The sequence below is a fragment of the Heptranchias perlo genome, chromosome 2 (genome assembly GCF_035084215.1).
Source record: "Heptranchias perlo isolate sHepPer1 chromosome 2, sHepPer1.hap1, whole genome shotgun sequence".
Classification (NCBI taxonomy): Eukaryota; Metazoa; Chordata; class Chondrichthyes; order Hexanchiformes; family Hexanchidae; genus Heptranchias; species Heptranchias perlo.
In genome coordinates this window covers 111,582,601-111,601,373 of record NC_090326.1, presented here as the reverse complement: position 1 = coordinate 111,601,373, position 18,773 = coordinate 111,582,601, and the positions used below count along the sequence as shown (strand labels likewise).

At 45.1% G+C, this 18,773-nt stretch overlaps 1 protein-coding gene across 1 annotated transcript in view; it reads right to left on the bottom strand.

Annotated features, from left to right (window-relative positions):
* Nucleotides 1-18,559, bottom strand: part of lancl2 (LanC lantibiotic synthetase component C-like 2 (bacterial)) — a 54,962-nt gene extending 36,403 nt beyond the window's left edge. The window contains exon 1 of the mRNA XM_068005768.1: nucleotides 18,328-18,559. Coding sequence (XP_067861869.1) covers nucleotides 18,328-18,492 — 165 coding nt within the window. The 5' untranslated portion in view covers nucleotides 18,493-18,559. The remainder of the gene's footprint in view (nucleotides 1-18,327) is intronic.
* Nucleotides 18,560-18,773: the final 214 nt, after the last annotated feature.

Below are 18,773 nucleotides of genomic sequence, written 5' to 3'. Positions count from 1 at the left end.
TGAGACTATGCCCCCTAGTTCTAGACTCTCTAGCCGGGGGAAACAGCCTTTCAGCATCAACCCTGTCAAGCCCTCTCAGAATCTTATATGTTTCAATGAGATCACCTCTCATTCTTCTAAACTCCAGAGGATATAGGCCCATTCTACTCAATAAGGAAAGCAACCCCAGCTTCTCCAGTTTATCCAAGTAACTGAAGTCCTTCATCCCTGAAACCAGTCTGGTAAATCTTTTCTGCACCCTCTCTAAGGCCTTCATATCCTTTCTAAAGTGCGGTGCCCAGAATTGGACACAGTGGGCCCGATTTTAGCACCCGCTATCGGGTGCGTTCTCGGCAGGGGGGGGCCTCGAAAATCGGGAAATCCAGGATCCCGAACGGATCCCGCCCACTTCCGGGTTCCCCGCTGACGTGCAGCCCCCGCTGGTGGGAATCCCGCAGGCAATTAAAGCCAGCGGGATGCTACTTGAGAGTATTTATTTAGCTATTTCAGGTCATTAACTGACCTGATTAAGGGACTGTGTGTGATTTTGGATCAACATGGGACTGTTTCCCACACTGGGGGAAACACTCCCAGATCGAATGGATGTGTTGCAGCTGTCAGCCTGTGGCAGCTGCAAAGGTCCATTTGACAGGTGGGGGGGGGGGGGGGGAGGGGGGACCCTCACCCATTGCAGGAGGCCACTCTGTCACTTGGGACAAAGTTTAGCCTCCACCACCCTCCTCCTGACGGTCAAAATCACCAACCTGCACACTTACCCCGGGGTCCGGAGACATGTACCTACCTTGCGGACCCCCTCAGATGTACATCTTCCGGATGGGGGCCGCCGTAGCTGCAGTCATGACCTCCTCGGAGGGCGAACAGCATCACCAGCCTCACCATCCACGCCGTCCACCTCTGACACGTGGAGCTCCACAACACAGTGCTGTGACACATCCACCTGTACAGCAGGAGGGAGGGCTACCGCAGAGAGAGATGCGTCGCAGAGGGCACTACTCTCGCCACAGGTTCCACAGACCGAAGCTCAGCCTCCTGGACCTCTCTGAGCAGCAGTGCACACAGAGGCTCAGAGTCACTCGACATGTAGCCGTGGACATCTGCAGCCTCTTTCATGCCGAGCTGCTCCTGGCTGGCCCGTGCACCATCTTCTTACCTGTCGCTGTCAAAGTCACCACTGCCCTCCCGAACTTCTCCTCCACAGCCTTCCAGGGTGCAACCGGGGACATCGCCGATGTCTCTCAGTCGTCTGCGCAGAAGAGCCCTGCAAATACACCTACACCCACTCTACAGTGACACAATGGGTGGCATCAGTGGTGGGTCCTCAGTGATACCCAGGAGCGGGCATTATTGCACAAACCGGACAGGATTCGCGAAGACATGGCAGTAGTGGTGTCAATATAATGTGTGATGAGTTGTTCTGAAATTCAATATAAGTAACACCCATGACAAACCCTCAGACACCCTTGCGCATCCCCTTCATGCTCACGACACGTTTGCCTTACGCTGCCTACTGCACATATGTGATGCATGCCCTGTGGCTGCAGCACAGGTGGTGGCAGGTTGAGTGAGGCTGGCCGTGAAAGAGATGCACCAGAGGGTGAGTATGGGATACAGCCATGAGATTGTATGAGGATTGGGTTGCGTGGTAGTGGTGGGGAGAGTACTGGCGAGGTGAGTAGGTGCAGGTAAGAGGAGGATGGGGTTTGAGTGGGTATGAGAGGTGATGTGACAGTGCCGAAGGAGATGTGGGGTGGGGGCAGTGATGTGGCAGACTGAGTATAGGGGAAAGACTATGTGTACTCACTTTGGCTGACCTACTGAGGTCATTGGACCGCCTCCTGCACTGTGTGCAGGTGGGCGATATGTTGGTGGCGCAGGTGACCCCCTCTACCACCTCGAGCCAGCCCTTCCTGGTGGTGGAGGCGGGCCGCTTCCTCCCACCCGCTGGGTGGAAGATCTCTGTCCTCCCCCTCCTCCTCACCCCATGTATTGATACCTGGGGTGAGGCATCATTAAACTGGGAGCAGCCTTCCCCCTGGGCTGCTCCATGCTATTGGTTGCAGCATCTGTCAGTGGAGGACTGCCACTTTAAATAGAGCGCCTCCAGCTGACAGATCTTTCTGCGCATGCGCAGCCCGCCCGACGCGCAGATCATCAGCGGGGAACCCGGAGGAGCAGGTAAGTGGCTCCAATTAGTGGGTTGCCTGCTACGATCGCGCGGGAAACCCACTAATTTCACCGGGCGCGTTACCCACGCGCCCGCTTGCCCACCCGCCAAGAACCCGCACCCCTGGTAAAATCGGGCCCAGAATGCCAGCTGTGGCCGAACCAGTGTTTTATAAAGGTTCAATATAACTTCCTTGCTTTTGTACTCTATGCCTCTATTTATAAAGCCCAGGATCCCGTATGCTTTTCTAACTGCTTTCTCAACCTGTCCTGCCACCTTCAAAGATTTGTGCACATATACTCCCAGGTCACCCCCTTTAGAATTGTACCATTTAGTTTTATTGCCTCTCCTCATTGTTCCTGCCAAAATGTATCACTTCGCGCTTCTCTGCGTTAAATTTCATCTGCCATGTGTCCACCCATTCCAGCAGCCTGTCTATGTCCTCTTGAAGTCTATTACAATCCTCCTCACTGTTTACCACACTTCTAAGTTCTGTGTCATCTCTAAATTTTGAAATTGTGCCCTGTACACCCAAGTCCAAGTCATTAATATATATCAAAAAAAGTAGTGATCCTAGTACCGACCCCTGGGGAACACCACTGTATACCTTCCTCTAGTCCGCAAAACAACTGTTCACCACTACTCTCTGTCTCCTGTCGCTAAGCCAATTTCGTATCCATGCTGCCACTGCCCCTTTTATTCCATGGGCTTCAACTCTGCTTTCAAGCCTATTATGTGGTACACAATATCAACCCTCTCTGTTACCTCATCAAAAAACTCTATCATCAAGTTAGTTAAACACAATTTGCCTTTAACAAATCTGTGCTGGCTTTTCTTTATTAATCCACACTTGTTTAAGTGACTATAAATTTTGTCCCGGATTATCGTTTCTAAAAGCTTCCCCACCACCGAGGTTAAACTGACTGGCTTGTAGTTGCCTGGTTTAGCCTTACACCCTTTTTTGAACAAGGGTGTAACATTTGTAATTCTCCAGTCCTCTGGCACCACTCCCATATCTAAGGAGGATTGGAAGATTTTGGCCTGTACCTCTTCAATTTCCACCCCGATTTTCCTCAGCAGCCTAGGATGCATCCCATCCAGACCGGGTGACTTAAATACTTTAAGTACAGCCAGTCTTTCTAGTACCTCCTCTACCAATTTTTAGCCCATCCAGTATCTCAACCACCTCCTCTTTTACTGTGACTTTGGCAGCATCTTCTTCCTTGGTAAAGACAGATGCAAAGTACTAATTTATTACCTCAGCCATGCCCTCTGCCTCCATGCGTAGATCTCCGTTTTGGTCCCTAATTGGCCCCACCCCTACTACTACCCATATGCCTGTAGAAAACCTTTGGATTCCCTTTTATGTTGGCCGCCAGTCTATTCTCATACTCTCTCTTTGCCCCTCTTATTTCCTTTTTCACTTCTCTGTACTTTCTATATTCACCCTGGTTCTCACTCGTTACAGCAACCTGACATCCGTCATACGGCCCCATTTTCTGCTTCATCTTACTCTCTATCTCTTTTGTCATCTAGGGAGCTCTGGCTTTGGTTGCTCTACTTTTCCCCATCGTGGGAATGTACCTAGACTGTACCCAAACCATCTCTTCTTTAAAGGCTGCCCATTGTTCGATTACAGCTTTGCCTGCCAATCTTTGATTCCAATTTACCCGGGCTAGATCCGTTCTCAACCAACTGAAATTAGCCCTCCTTCAATTAAGTATTTTTACTCTAGATTGCTCCTTGTTCTTTTCCAAAACAAATCTAAACCTTTTGATACTATGATCACTGTTCCCTAAATGTGCCCCCACTGACACTTGCTTCACTTGACCCACTTCATTCCCCAGAATTACATCCAGCAATGCCTCCTTCCTCATTAGGCCGGAAACATACTGATCAAGAAAGTTCTCCTGAACACACTTCAAAAATTCCTCCCCCTCTTTGCCCTTTACATTATTACTATCCCAGTCTATATTAGGATAGTTGAAGTCCCCCATTAACACTAGTCTATAGTTCTTGCACCTCTCTGTAATTTCCCTGCAAATTTGCTCCTCTATATCCTTCCTATTAGTTGGTGGCCTATAGAATACACCCAGTAGTGTAATGACACCTCTATTATTTCTTAACTCTAACCAAATTGATCTGTTTTTGACTCCTCAAGGACATCCTCTCCCTCCAGCAATGCAATATTCTCCTTAATTACTACTGCCACCCCACTCCCCTATCTTTCCTGAACACCTTGTATCCAGGAATATTTAGTACCCAGTCTTGCCCTTTTTTGAGCCAGGTCTCTGTTATCGCTACTGCACCATATCCCCATGTGGCTATCTGCATCTGAAGCTCACTGACATTATTTACCACACTTTTACACACATGCACTCTAAACCTATCTTAGACCTTCTCATATTCTCTCAGACTGATCCCACCTAATATTGTACTATTTCTTACTCTAGTGCTATCTGTCTCTCCCAATCTTGTGTGCATCTTGTTTCTCCTTTCTAATGCTACATCCTGGTGCCCACATCCCTGCTAAATTAGTTTAAACCCTCCCCCACAGCATTAGTGAACCTCCCAGCGAGGACATTGGTCTCAGCTCTGTTGAGGTGCAACCTGTCCGTCTTGAACAAGGTCCCTCCTGCCCCAGAACTGATCCTAATGCCCCAAGTATCTGAAGCCCTCCCTCTTGCATCATGTCTCTAGCCACACATTAACCTGCCGTATCTTCTTATTTCTGTACTCAGTCGTGCATGGCACTGGGAGTAATCCAGAGATTACTACCTTTGAGGTCCTGCTTTTCTTCTCTAGCTCCTGAAACTCTGACCATGGGACCTCATCCCTTTTCTTTAGTATCCACATGGACTATGACTTCTGGCTGTTCCCCCTTTTTTTAAAAATTCATTCATGGGATGTGGGCGTTGCTGACAAGGCCAACATTTATTGCCCATCCCCAATTGCCCTTGAGAAGGTGGTGGTGAGCCACCTTCTTGAACCGCTGCAGTCCGTGTGGTGATGGTTCTCCCACAGTGCGGCTAGGTAGGGAGTTCCAGGATTTTGACCCAGCGACTATGAAGGAACGGTGATATATTTCCAGTCAGGATAGTGTGTGACTTGGAGGGGAACGTGCAGGTGGTGGTGTTCCCACGCATCTGCTGCCCTTGTCCTTCTAGGTGGTAGAGGTCGCAGGTTTGGGAGGTGCTATCGAAGAAGCCTTGGCAAGTTGCTGCAGTGCATCTTGTAGATTGTACACACTGCAGCCATAGTGTGCTAGTGAAGGGAGTGAATGTTTAAGGTAGTGGATGGGGTGCCGATCAAACGGGCTGCTTTGTCCTGGATGTTGTCGAGCTTCTTGAGTGTTGTTGGAGCTGCACTCATCCAGGCAAGTGGAGAGTATTCCATCACACTCCTGACTTGTGCCTTGTTGATGGTGGAAAGGCTTTGGGGAGTTTTACCAACATGATAAGTGTTAATTACTGCCAATCAATCTCTCTGGCACTGGAAATTAACAATTACAAGTGCGGAGTCTCATTCCTTCAGGTATTAATTGTTGTTGGAGATTTTAACAATGTCAAATTTAAAATTTTTAAAAATTCTTTATTCCTTTATGTGTCTTTTTTCTCTCTCACTTAATCCAATCTTTCTCTCTCTTTATTTCACTTTCTGTACCTGATTTGACATTGAATTCACCTACTCTAATTTACACTTCCTTCTCAGTGCTTGCACTGTTTATTTCTCAATCCTTGAATCTGATTGATTAAGGAGATACCCTGTCGCTCGCCCAGTTCACTCAGGTCCCAGGTGCTCTGTTTCCCTCGCTGTGCTGTTATTGGCACTTTCAGCAATTTGGTGGGCTAAACCTTTTTGAGCTGAAGGGTACAGGGGCAATTTTAACTAATGGCAGAAGCCGTTAGATGTCCTGCTTCAGCAAAATCTGGCCCAATGCATTAGACTGATAAAAAAAGCAGCCATCTGGGAGTTATAGTCTAAAGTAACAGACACTAATGCATTCTGGGAGGTGTAGCACCCTAGTGAAACATGTAGTCACAGGGTGTATTCTTGGAGTCTGCACTTGATTGAGTCTCTTTGCTCAGGGACCTGAGAATGCAGAACTTAAGCTCCAAGGTTCGGTGAAGGGCAGGTATCTTGGAAGGCATTTTTAACATATAGTAGCTGATTTGTATTTTTTTTTAAAACAAGATGAGTGTTATCTTATGATATTTGTTCACCTATGTATTCATCTGGGTCAGAAATTAAAAATGGCAGGTGGAATCATTGCATTTATTTTATCCCCCAATGATGTAACTGCTTGAAATTGCATTTCAAATAGTTGCTTTTGAGTGGAATTTTGCTGATCTAGATTTCAGCAAATCGGCATGCTTAAGTTGTTTATTTGAGCCAAGGAGTCATTTGATTTTTCTGTGGCAGAGATTTAATATGATGCGAGAGGCCTTTTTTTGTTCCCTCAGGAGATGAATTGGGTGGGGGGGGGGGGGGGGGGGGGGAAGTGGAGAGGAAAAAGGGTGAGGAATTTTTATTTTACTATCACTCATTACCACCCTCTCCACACAAATTCATTTCTGATTTAAGTTTTTTTTAAAAAGTAACTGTCACTCAATAAGGGATTGGAAATAGATGTATTTTTTCTTTCATTAAACTGTAAACGGTCCGGTAACATTTATGTTACAACTGGTTGAATTGAGGAAGGTACATGTTGCAGTATAGTTTTAAGAATTGAGAACAGCTGATTGCAAAAAAAACCCTCCATTAATACATTAGAAAGCACCAAACACAAAGATGGGGCACCAATTAAAACTACAGAATATTTTTTAAATGGTGAGAAACTATTAAATGTTGGCGTCCAGAGAGACTTGGGTGTCCTCATACAAGAAACATAAAAAGTTAGCATGCAGGTACAGCAAGCAATAAAGGCAGCAAATGGAATGTTGGCCTTTATTGCAAGGGAGTTGGAGTACAAAAGTAAGGAAGTCTTACTACAATTGTACAGGGCTTTGGTGAGACTGGAGTACCGTGTACAGTTTTGGTCTCCTTATCTAAGGAAGGATATACTTGCCATAGAGGCGATGCAGCGAAGGTTCACTAGATTAATTCCTGGGATGAGAGGGTTGTCCTATGAGGCGAGGTTGAGTAGAATGGGCCTATACTCTCTGGAGTTTAGAAGAATGAGAAGTGATCTCATTGAAACATAAAAGATTATGAGGGGGCTTAACAGGGTAAATGCTGAGAGGTCGTTTCCCATGGCTGGAGAGTCTAGAACTAGGGGGCATAGTTGCAGGATAAGGGGTCAGACATTTAAGACTGAGATGAAGAGGAATTTCTTCACTCAGATGGTGGTGAATCTTTGGAATTCTCTACCCCAGAAAGCTGTGGATGCTCAGTCGTTGAATATATTCAAGGCTGAGACAAACAGATTTCTGGACTCTAGGGGAATCAAGGGATAGGGGGATTGGGCAGGAAAGTGGAGTTGAGGTCGAAGATCAGCCATGATCTGATTAAATGGCGCAGCAAGCTCGACGGGCCATGTGGCCTACTCCTGCTCCTATTTCTTATGTTCTTATGTACAGTGTTATACTTTATTATAAGTTTTTGACGAGGAGCCTAATGAACACCATGGGGGTTTTATTTTAAAACAAAAGGATAAGATTGCTCTGGAACAAGCACCATGAATGGTAAATACTCAGCTAGTTACAATACATCCAAGCATCTCTCTGGTGTTTTGTTTTTGATGTGAGTGGTTTGTATTCCAGAATTTGCTATAATTTTCATTAGATTGCAGATCTTAATTCAAACCCATTGGTTGCGTAATATACACTAACCAGGGACTTGAAGTTTTGGACATTTAGTTAGAAGGGTGTATTACCTCCTTCTAAGTGGGTCCTGCAAGTTTTGCTTATTGTTACTAGATCCTGAATGTCCCTCTCATATTACTTGATTTTCTAATATCCTAGGGTTATCAGTACTGGAGAATCTTTCTCGCTTACATCGTGGGTAGATTTCATAGTACTGGCAGCAACACAAAAACAAAACTGCAGTCATGATTTTACTTTCTGGCTGGGGAGAAAGTCTCTAGAGACCAACACTTTGAAAACTGCATTGCTGGCATTTTCAGGCAGTCTGAGTGCTCAGCCTATGTGACCTGAAAATACGACAGCAGCTGCTACCAGCAAGAGCCATTCACATTTGCCACGAACTGGAGAAGAGCAGGCAAACGCCAAGATTTAATATGATTCACCATTCCTTATCAACACCAATTCATTTACATTACAGCTTTAGTATGGACAAATGCTGTAACATAAATGGGACACGTTTATTTTCTTTTGCAGATGTTCATGACTTCACAAGATAATTATGGATGAGCAAGGCCATTCGGCCCATCGTCATTCATCTATCCAGAATGACACTAATGCCACACCACTGCAGCATCCAGTTGGTCCCTAAAATGATTCCAGGGTTTTCATCTCTGAGGTCCTTCCCACATATTTATCACTCTGCGTAGACAAGAACTTCCTGATATCATTCCTAAGTTTAGTGTCTTTGTTTTAGTTTGCTATTCCATTATGTGCAGATATTTTTAATCCATTCTTACCCATGTTTAAAATGTATGTCCCCTGCATTAGGACTGTATTGTTTGGTGATACCAGGCACTACATAAATACAGTATTAAGCTACACTGTTAGTATTTATGGATGCTATCCAAATTGTCCTATTTCAAAGAGTCGATTCTTTCTTTTAATTTTTTTCTTCAATCTTTTGAAAACTGAGGGCATATACCAATATGTATTAATAACTGGGCCATCCTGAAATGTACCACAGTGTTGTGCCTCCTTGCATTTTTAAGGGAAACTTTCTTTTAGAAAATTCTGTTCACTTTTTATGCAGGTATCGTTCAACAGTTTTTGCACATAGCTTATATAGCATGTTGCTACATTTGCAAATAATGGCTCAAGCCATTATGTTTTAATAAAGAAAGAACTTGCATTTATTTAATGCCTTTCACAACCTCAGGACGTTCCAAAGTACTTTACAGTCAATTAATGAATTTTGAAGTATTGTCACTGTTGTAATGTGGGGGAATGCAGCAGTCAATTTGCGCATAGCTAGGGCCCACAAATAGTAATGAAACAAAATGACCAGATAATCTGTTTTAGTGGTGTTGGTTGAGGGATAAATGTTGGCTAGAACACTGGGAGAACTCTTCTACTCTTTTTCTAATAATGCCAAATGAGCTTTGACACCCACCCAAGAGGGTAGTGGGGCCTTGATTTCAAAGCTCAACTGAAAAATGACACCTCCCAACAATGCAGCACTCCAAGTATTGCACTGAAGTGTCAGCCTAGATTCTGTGCTCAAGTCTCTGGACTGGGGCATGAACCCATAACTTCCTGACTTGAATGCTATAAGAACAACCATTGAGCCGAGGATGACACGTTGCTATCGTGGATACGATTGATGTAGGATGTTGTAGGGAGTGCAACAAAGGTTTACCAGACTGATTCCTGGGATGGCAGGACTGACGTATGAGGAGAGATTGGGTCACGTAGGCCTATATTCACTAGTTGTAAACAATTTTACAACACCAAGTTATAGTCCAGCAATTTTATTTTAAATTCACAAGCTTTCGGAGGCTTCCTCCTTCCTCAGGTGAATGCTGTGGGAAATTTTCCACAACATTCACCTGAGGAAGGAGGAAGCCTCCGAAAGCTTGTGAATTTAAAATAAAATTGCTGGACTATAACTTGGTGTTGTAAAATTGTTTACAATTGTCAACCCCAGTCCATCATCGGCATCTCCACATCATATATTCACTAGAGTTTAGAAGAATGAGAGGTGATCTCATCGAAACATATAAAATTCTAACAGGACTAGACAGACTAGATGCAGGGAGGATGTTACCTATGGCTGGGGAGTCCAGAACCAGGGGTCAGTCTCAGGATACGGGGTATACCATTTAGAACAGAGATGAGGAGAAATTTCTTCACTCAGAGGGTGGTGAACCTGTGGAATTCTCTACCACAGAAGGCAGTGGAGGCCAAGACATTAGATATATTCAAGAAGGAGATAGATATATTTCTTAATGCTAAAGGGATCAAGGGATATGGGGGAAAAGCGGGAACAGGGTACTGAGTTAGACGATCAGCCATGATCGTGTTGAATGGCAGAGCAGGCCCGAAGCGCCGAATGGCTTACTCTTGCTCCTATTTTCTATGTTTCTGTTTCCATAATCTTAACCTCACATTTCTCCCACAACTGTCATCAGTAGCGTTTTACCCTGATGTGATACAAGTCAAATAGCTCCCTCTAAACAAACCAATGGATGCTTTTCCATAGTTCAAGAGAACATTAGTATCAAAATTTCATATTATATTCATTGAAACTCTAGGAACAAAATGGCTACAATGTAAGCATAGAATATTTACATATTCACAATGGAGTGTCAATGAAATCCTAGTGACAACACTATGAACTGGTTCAACAGTTGTATAGTCAAGAGAGAAGTGTCACATAACTTTTGGTTACTTTGATTTAGTTGTCGCTAAAAAAAAATTCAATATCATCTTGGTCCTTTTGGGAGATTCACGAGCGCTCTGGAAGTTGTGAAGATACGAATGGGAGTACACTGTTCATTCTTGGTGGTACATGGGTCTGTGGCAGTAGTTGAATTACACAGTTCCTGCTTTGCTCCATGCCCAGATAGTTTCGTTTCATTTTTTGTAGCACTAAAGCCTATTTCTTTTAAAAAAGATTAGTCTTCAAATAAGTAAGATGTTAGCTTGACAGCTTAATATGCAATCTAGTCTGACATTTTAAGTTGAAGATATTGTGCTGCCAGGAAAAAGGTAGGGGGGCGGGGGGTGAAATCAAGCATTTTACTGAGGCGGCGGAGCGGAGGAGAGGGAGCGGCCCATAAAAAGGCAGGAGTCGGAGGCCTCAGAACAGCTGAGGCGGCAAAACAGAGGAGAGGGAGCAGCCCATAGAAAGGCAGAAGTCGGATGCCCGAGAGCAGCTGAGGCGGCAGAGAGGAGGAGAGGGAGCGGCCCATAAAAAAGGTGGGAGTCGGATGTCCGAGAGCAGCCGAGGTGATGGGGAGGAGGAGAGGGAGTGGCCTATAAAAAGGCAGGAATCAGAGGCCCGAGGGCAGCTGAAGCGGTGGAATGGGTGAGTAGCTGGTGAGTGATTTTTTAAGCCTTTAAGTTTATTTAATAATATAATAAATAGAGGCATACCAGGGCAGCTCAGACCTGTGCAATGCACATCTTGTGCCATGTGGGAACTCCAGAACGCTTCCTGTGTCCCGGACAACCACAGGTGCAGGAAGTGTCGTCAGCTTGAGGAGCTCGAGCTCCGGGTTTCGGATAGCATATTTCAGGAGATGGTCACCCCACAGCTTAAGAGAGTGCAGGCAAAGAGGGACTGGGTGACCATCAGACAGACAAGGAGACAAGGAGGACCAGGCAGGTAGTGCAGGAGTCCCGAGGGCATCTTGCTCTCTAACCGGTTCTGAATACTGGTGAGGGAGAGGGTTCCTCTGCGGAGTTCAGCCAGAACCAAGACCATAGCACCATGGGTGGCTCAGCTATACAGGGTGGGAGGAGAAAGGTCAAGAGAGCGATAGTGATGGGGGATTCTATAGTTAGGGGAGCAGACATGCATTTCTGCAGCCACAGACATGATTCCAGGATGGTATGTTGCCTCCCTGGCAGCAAGGATGTCACTGAGCATCTGCAGGACATTCTGGAGGGGGAGGGTGAACAGCCAGATGACGTGAGTAGATAGAGGGATGAGGTCCTGCAGGCAGATTTTAAGAAGTTAGGTAAGAGATTAAGAAGCCGGACCTCAAAAGGTAGTAATCTCCGGATTACTCCCGGTGCCATGCGCTAGCGAGTATAGAAATAGGAGGATACAGCAGATGAATGCATGGCTGGAGAGATGGTGCAGGAGGGAGGGCTTTAGATTCCTGGGGCATTGGGACCGGTTCTGGGGGAGGAGGGACCTGTACAAGCCGGTCGGGTTGCACCTAAACAGGGCCAGGACCAATATTCTCGTGGGGAGGTTTGCTAGTGCTGTTGGGGAGGGTTTAAGCTAGCTTGGCAGGGGGATGGGAACCTGAGCATAGATTAAGAAGGGAGAGAAGCAGAGCTGGAAATGGAAAGCAGAAAATTAGTAAGTGAGTTTGGAAGGCAGAGGAAACAAAGGTTGGAAACTAGACAATAAAGGAGTTTGGCAGTGCTTAATGGTATATACCTCAATGCAAAGAGTATAGTGAACAAGGCAAATGAGCTAAAGGCACAAATAGACACGTGGAAGTTTGCAATCTTAGCTATTACTGAAACATGGCTTAAAAAGAGGGGCAGGAAAGGCAGCTCAACATTCCTGGTTACAGCGTTTTCAGACGAGATATAGAGAAGGGGATAAAAAAGGATGGGGGGGGGGGGGGGTGGCAATATTGGTTAAAGAAACAATTATGCCTGTGAGGAGGGATGATATGTTAGAACGATCATCAAATGAGGCCATAAGGGTTGAGCTAAAGAACGAAAAAGGGGCAATCACACTTCTGGGAATGTACTATAAACTCCCAAACAGTCAGAGGGAGATAGAAGAGCAAATATGTAGGCAAATTTCTGAGAAGTGCAAAAGCAATCGGGCAGTAATAGTAGGGGATTTCAACTACCCTAATATTAACTGGGATACAATCTGTACAAAAGGTAGAGGGCGCAGAATTCTTAAATTGCATTCAGGTGAACTTTTTTTTTTAGCCAGTACGTAGCAAGCCCAACAAGAGAGGCGGCAGTTCTGGATTTAGTTTTAGGGAATGAAGCTGGGCAGGTGGAAGGAGTATCAGTGGGAGAGCATTTTGGTGGTAGTCATCATAATTCAGTTAGTTTTAGCATAGTTATGGAAATGGACAAAGATAAAACAGGAGTAAAAGTTCTAAATTGGGGAAAGGCCAATTTTACTAACCAGAGAAGTGATTTAGCAAAAGCGAATAAATGTGAGGTGATGCATTTTGGTAGATCAAATCGGGCCAGGACCTACTCCGTTAATGGTAGGGCGTTGGGGAGAGTTATAGAACAAAGAGATCGAGGAGTACAGGTTCATAGCTCCTTGAAAGTGGAGTCACAGGTGGATAGGGTGGTGAAGAAGGCATTCAGCATGCTTGGTTTCATTGGTCAGAACATTGAACACAGGAGTTGGGATGTCTTGTTGAAGTTGTACAAGACATTAGTAAGGCCACACTTGGAATACTGTGTACAGTTCTGGTCACCCTATTATAGAAAGGATATTATTAAACTAGAAAGAGTGCAGAAAAGATTTACTAGGATGCTACCGGGACTTGATGGTTTGACTTATAGGGAGAGGTTGGATAGACTGAGACTTTTTTCCCTGGAGAGTAGGAGGTTTAGGGGTGATCTTATAGAAGTCTATAAAATAATGAGGGGCATAGATAAGGTAGATAGTCAAAATCTTTTCCCAAAGGTAGGGGAGTCTATAACGAGGGGGCATAGATTTAAGGTGAGAGGGGAGAGATACAAAGGGTCCAGAGGGGCAATTTTTTCACTCAAAGGGTGGTGAGTGTCTGGAACGAGCTGCCAGAGGCAGTGGTAGAGGCGGGTACAATTTTATCTTTTAAAAAGCATTTGGACAGTTACATGGGTATAGAGGGATATGGGCCAAGTGCAGGCAATTGGGACTAGCTTAGTGGTATAAACTGGGCGACATGGACATGTTGGGCCGAAGGGCCTGTTTCCATGTTGTAAACTTCTATGATTCTATGAAACAGCTACTTGAAGGTAAATCAGTGTCAGAGCAGTGGGAGGCATTCAAGGGGTTCAGAGTAAACATGTTTCCACAAAGAAAAAGGGTGGGACTCCCAAATCTAGAACCCCCTGGATGACAAGGAGCAAAGATAAGGCAAAAAAGGGAAGCTTATGTCAGACACCGAGAGCTCAATATTGCAGAAAGCCTAGGAGGAGTATAGAAAATGCAGGGTAAAATTAAAAAGGAAATTAGGAAAGCAAAGCGAGGGCATGAAAAAATACAGGCAAGTAAAATTAAGGAAAACCCAAAAATGTTTTATAAATACATAAGGAGCAAGAGGATAACTAAGGAACGAATAGGGCCTATTAGAGACCAAAAAGGTCTGGAAAAAAGAGAAATCTCCCCCTTGAATGCCTCCCACTGCTCTGACACTGATTTACCTTCAAATAGCTGTTTCCAGTCCACTTTTGCTTAATCATTTCTCTGCTTAGTAAAATTAGCCTTTTCCCCAATTTAGAACTTTTACTCCTGTTCTATCTTTGTCCTTTTCCATAACTATACTAAATCTGACTGAATTATGATCACTACCACCAAAATGCTCTCCCACCTCTGTGTGGCGGCAGAAGATGTGGGTATGATTCTTAATGAATACTTTGCGTCAGTCTTCACAAAAGAGGGGGACGATGCAGAGATTGTAGTTAAGGAGGAGGAGGAGTGTGAAATATTGGATGGGATAAACATAGTGAGAGAGGAAGTATTAAAAGGTTTAGCATCTTTGAAAGTAGACAAATCGCCAGGCCTGGATGAAATGTAACCCAGGCCGTTAAGAGGAGCAAGGGAGGAAATAGCGGAGGCTCTGACCACCATTTTCCAATCCTCCCTGGCTATAGGCGTGGTGCCGGAGGATTGCTAACGTTGTACCGTTGTTTAAAAAGGAAGAAAAAGATAGACCGAGTAATTATAGGCCAGTCAGTCTAACCTCAATGGTGAGCAAATTATTGGAATCAATTATGAGGGACAGCATAAATCGTCATTTAGAAAGGCACGGGTTAATCAAGGACAGTCAGCAGGGATTTGTTAAGGGAAGGTCATGTCTGACTAACTCGACTGAATTTTTTCAGCAGGTAACAAGGAGGGTCGATGAGGGTAACGCATTTGATGTAGCGTACATGGATTTTGGCAAGGCTTTTGACAAGGTCCCACATGGCAGACTGGTCAAAAAAGTAAAAGCCCCTGGGATTCAAAGGAAAGTGGCTAGTTGGATTCAAAATTGGCTCAGTGGCAGGAAGCAAAGGGTAATGGTTGACGGGCATTTTTGCGACTGGCAGGCTGTTTCCAGTGGGGTTCCGCAAGGCTCAGTACTAGGTCTCTTGCTTTTTGTGGTATATATTAATGATTTGGACTTGAATGTTGGGGGCTTGATCAAGAAGTTTGCAGACGATACAAAAATTGGCTGTGTGGTTGATGGTGAGGAGAAAAACTGTAAACTGCAGGTGGGCAGAAAAGTGGCAAATGGAATTCAATCCAGAGAAGTGTGAGGTAATGCATTTGGGGGGAATACACAATAAATGAGAGGAGACTGAGAGGTGTAGAGGAACAAAGGGACCTTGGAGTGCACGTCCACAGATCCCTGAAGGTAGCAGGACAGGTAAATAAGGTGGTTAAAAAGGCATATGGGATACTTTTCTTTATTTGGCGAGGCACAGAATATAAGAGCACGGAGGTTATGCTAGAACTGCATAAAACATTGATTAGGCCACAGCTTGAGTACTGCGTACAGTTCTGGTCACCACATTACAGGAAAGATGTGATTGCATTAGAGAGGGTACGAGGATGTTGCCAGGGCTGGAGAATTTAGCTATGAGAAAAGATTGGATAGGCTGGGGTTGTTTTCTTTGGAACAGAGGAGGCTGCGGGGAGATTTAACTGAGGTATATAAGATTATGATGTGACTAGATAGAGTGGATAGGGAGGACCTATTTCCCTTAGCAGAGGGATCAGTGACCAGGGAGCATAGATTTAAAGTAATTGGTAGAAGGTTTAGAGGAGAGCAGTGGAGAATTGTTTTCACCCAGAGGGTGGTGGGGGTCTGGAACTCTCTGCCTGAAAGGGTGGTAGAGGCAGAAACCTTCAACTCATTTAAAAATTACTTGGATGTGCACTTGAAGTGCCGTAACCTACAGGGCTACAGACCAAGTGCTGGAAAGTGGGATTAAGCTGGATAGCTCTTTTTCGGCCAGCAGGAACACAATGGGCCGATATGGCCTCTTTTTGTGCCATAACTTTCTATGATTCTATACTCTTTAAAAAAAAATGTGGGCTGAGGCATATGATAAGTATTTTAATTGAGTTTGTCTTTAATGTGTGGAAGTTAATGCGTTTGTCACGTAACTGACATTAGCAACAGTTTAATGTATTTACAGGCCCCACAAAACAGATGAATCAAAATTTCTGTGGTTAACTGTGGGAAACGAACGACTGGTTTTGTATCCATGCTTGTGTACACACAATCCTCAGTTAAAAGAAAAGAAAGCTGTTCAAACTTCCAAAAAGCATTTGATAAAGTTCCATAGAAAAGATTACTAATTAATCTCAAAGCCGTGGCGATTCAGGATAAAACTCAGGTATGGATTAAGAAACTGACTGAAGGGTAGAAAACAACAGGTACTGGTTAGAGTGGTAATGCCAGGGTGGGTGGGAAACTCTGAATGGGGTGTCCCAAGGGTCTGTTTTGGGACCACACTGATTCTTATTTATATCAATGACTTGGATTCTGAAACACAATATAAATTGGTTAAATTTGAAAATATCAAACTAGATGGGGCAGTGGAATTGAAGTAGGTAGCCCTGAAAATATGGGATAAGCTAAATATGTGAGTGGGCCCAATAAGGGCAGACAAGTGTGAAGTATTGCACAAAGGAAGGAAAAGTGGGCGACACATGTACATCCATGAATGGTGTTGAAATAGCTACGGGTGAGGTTGAAAGAGTCTTAGCAGACTCGACATTCAGCACATCCAACCAATGCAAAGCAGCAATCAACAAAGTCACTAGAACGTTGAACAAAATAGCCAAAATTTTAGAGCTAGAAGTTCTCATCAAACTGTATAGTGCTTTGGTTAGATCACACCTTGAGTACTGTGTCCAGTTCTGGTACTGAGAAACAAGGGAGACATTCAACCACTGAAGCAGTGCTGACAAGAGTCACATGGCTGATCCCTTGTGTCATATGTCTTTCCACATAATTCAGACCCAAGAGACTTGGGCCTTTTAGCCTGGACAGAAGGCAACCGAGATGTGATCTCATCGAGCTATAGAAATTAATAAATGGCATGGCGAAGGTTAATCTGAAATACTACTTTAAATGTAACAGTGGAAATAGGACAGAGATAGAGGTTCAAACTGGTGAAGGGTAACTTTAGTACTGACACTAGGAAGTTGTTCTTCACGTAAAGAGTGATCAACACCTGGAATAGACTTTCAGACAGAGTGGTAGAGGTGAAAACCCAAGAACTGTTTAAGAAACAATTAGATGGTGAATGTAGGATTGTTCTGGGTGGATGGGCCCAATGGCCTTACTCATCAGTAAGTATTTTGTGATCTTAGATCTGAGCCAATATGTTTCCCTTCCCCCCCCCTTTCCTCCACCCCCATGTTAACTTCATAAACACTATTTATAAAAATAAATGTATGCAGGATGGGTCATTTAATTGACAACGCTGGACAAAGTTAAAATTAGAATCTGTATATAGTTTTGATAGTTTGGTGCAGAAATCCCACTGCAGCCCTCGAAGGCTTCAATAATAAAAAGCAAACAAGCCTACATTTGATGATTCACGACAACGGCACCTCCCAAGTCATAATTTTTTTGCAGTAACTTCACACGTGTTGTAACATTTTCAGTAGCCAGTTTCAGCGGCCGATTTCTACACTCCATAAATATATATATATATATTTTAAAAATCACTCTACCTCCCCCTTCTGCAGGTCTTTGGATGAACCCCGGAGATGGGGACAGGTTGACTAATGTTGGCCACCCGCGCAACCTTAAACTGACCGACTCGTGAACGTCGGTTGAGATTTAATGTCATGTTTGCTCCATTGCACTAGTGTCACTACGGAGGGCGGGCAGCTCAAGGAAACGGACGCACCTCCTCCCAGCCACTCCTCTCTCTCTCTCTCTCCCACCCCCCGCCCGCAGTGTTGAGACCCCGCTTCCCACATCACTACCCACCCACCCCCCCCCCGGGCTCCGCTCCGCTCGGCAGGCGGTCACTTCACTCCACTCCCCCCGAAGGTTCGAGTACGTTCAGCGGCCCCATTAACCATTATTACTATTAACACGTTTCAACGTATTTCTTGATGTTGTTGCCGCCTCCATTAACATTTACCTTTCCCTGCGCGTCGAAGCAGTCCTCCGCCTCCTGCTGGTCGTGCGCTCCGGCTCCGGCTCCCGCTCCGTTGCCGCTGTCGCTGTCGTCCGGGTACGGGTTACAGAAGGACCTCTCCTCCATCTCCAGCTCCGATTTCAACCGCTTCGACATCGCCTCTCCCATCACACCCCGGGACAGCGGGCTATGGGGCCCCGCGCGGGACAAACCGACAGCGATTCTCGCGAGCGGAACAGGTGCTCGCGCTCTCTCTCTCTCTCTCTCTCACCCCCCCCCCCCGCCAGCACTGAGAGCGCGAGACACTGACAGAACCTGAGCCCGGGGCACGGTCCCCGCGCGCTCTCACACACTTGACAACAATGAAGGTGGGAGGAGGCTATCTTGCAGCGGTGCACAGCTTTCCCAGTCTGCTCTCAACCTCACTCACTACAAAAAGAGCAGCAGCC